Below are 876 nucleotides of genomic sequence, written 5' to 3' on the forward strand. Positions count from 1 at the left end.
ACGCCGTGGCTTACTATGTGCTATTTGACAACCCAACAACAGTAAAAATGCTAGAACTGAGAATATCACTCATGTTTAGAGACACTTAGTACATCTGAAGCGGAAACCTGGAAAGGTCTCTGAATATGAGCAATAAACAGATAAACAAAACCACAGTTTTCAGCACAGTTACAAACGTAGATACCAAAACACACATGAATATAGTAACAAAAAAGGCGTAAAAAAACAAAACACAGATATACATAAACAAAAACACATTCGCATAGACAAAATCACAAGATGAAAACACACAAAAAACACAAACAAACATGAAAAAAATGAACAGATACACGCATCAACATGCAAGCACACTGACCTTCGTAGGTAATGGATTTCTGACTGAAAAAGAGCCTCTTGTATTAACACGGGAGTTCCAAACGCTTCCCCTCTCCTCTCGTGTAGGAGTTTTGTCCTTCGTGTGGGTCCTCTAACTACAGGACTCCACCATGCGGTAGACTCCTGGCGTAGGACCTCTTCAGTTACAGGAATCACGTTGTAGGGCAAAAGCTTGGTATAGAATTTGCCGTCGACTCCCACTTGGTCCAAGGCATCCCAGTATGATTTATCGGAGACTAAAATCGGTTGGTTGTTATTTTGAGATCGAAACAACACGTTCACTGTAAGATACAGAACCACTATGATCGTTACAATTGTTTTTCCAGCATTCTTCGACACTTTCTTTAATGTTCTCGAGCTGAACATGGTCTCGGCGTAAGAAATCTTTAAAGACCGTATTGCGACAACAGAAGATGCTCACGTTTACTTCACAATGTTAACCCGAGTGTTTCTTGCGCCTGAAAGGAGGATAAAAAGATAATATTAATACCCTGTTTCTTT

At 39.8% G+C, this 876-nt stretch overlaps 1 protein-coding gene across 1 annotated transcript in view; it reads right to left on the reverse strand.

Annotated features, from left to right (window-relative positions):
- Positions 1 to 487, reverse strand: part of LOC119587572 (methyltransferase-like protein 24) — a 16,781-nt gene extending 16,294 nt beyond the window's left edge. The window contains 1 exon segment of the mRNA XM_037936284.1: positions 356 to 487. Coding sequence (XP_037792212.1) covers positions 356 to 487 — 132 coding nt within the window.
- Positions 488 to 876: the final 389 nt, after the last annotated feature.

The sequence above is a fragment of the Penaeus monodon genome, chromosome 22 (assembly GCF_015228065.2).
Source record: "Penaeus monodon isolate SGIC_2016 chromosome 22, NSTDA_Pmon_1, whole genome shotgun sequence".
In the NCBI taxonomy this organism is placed as follows: domain Eukaryota; kingdom Metazoa; phylum Arthropoda; class Malacostraca; order Decapoda; family Penaeidae; genus Penaeus; species Penaeus monodon.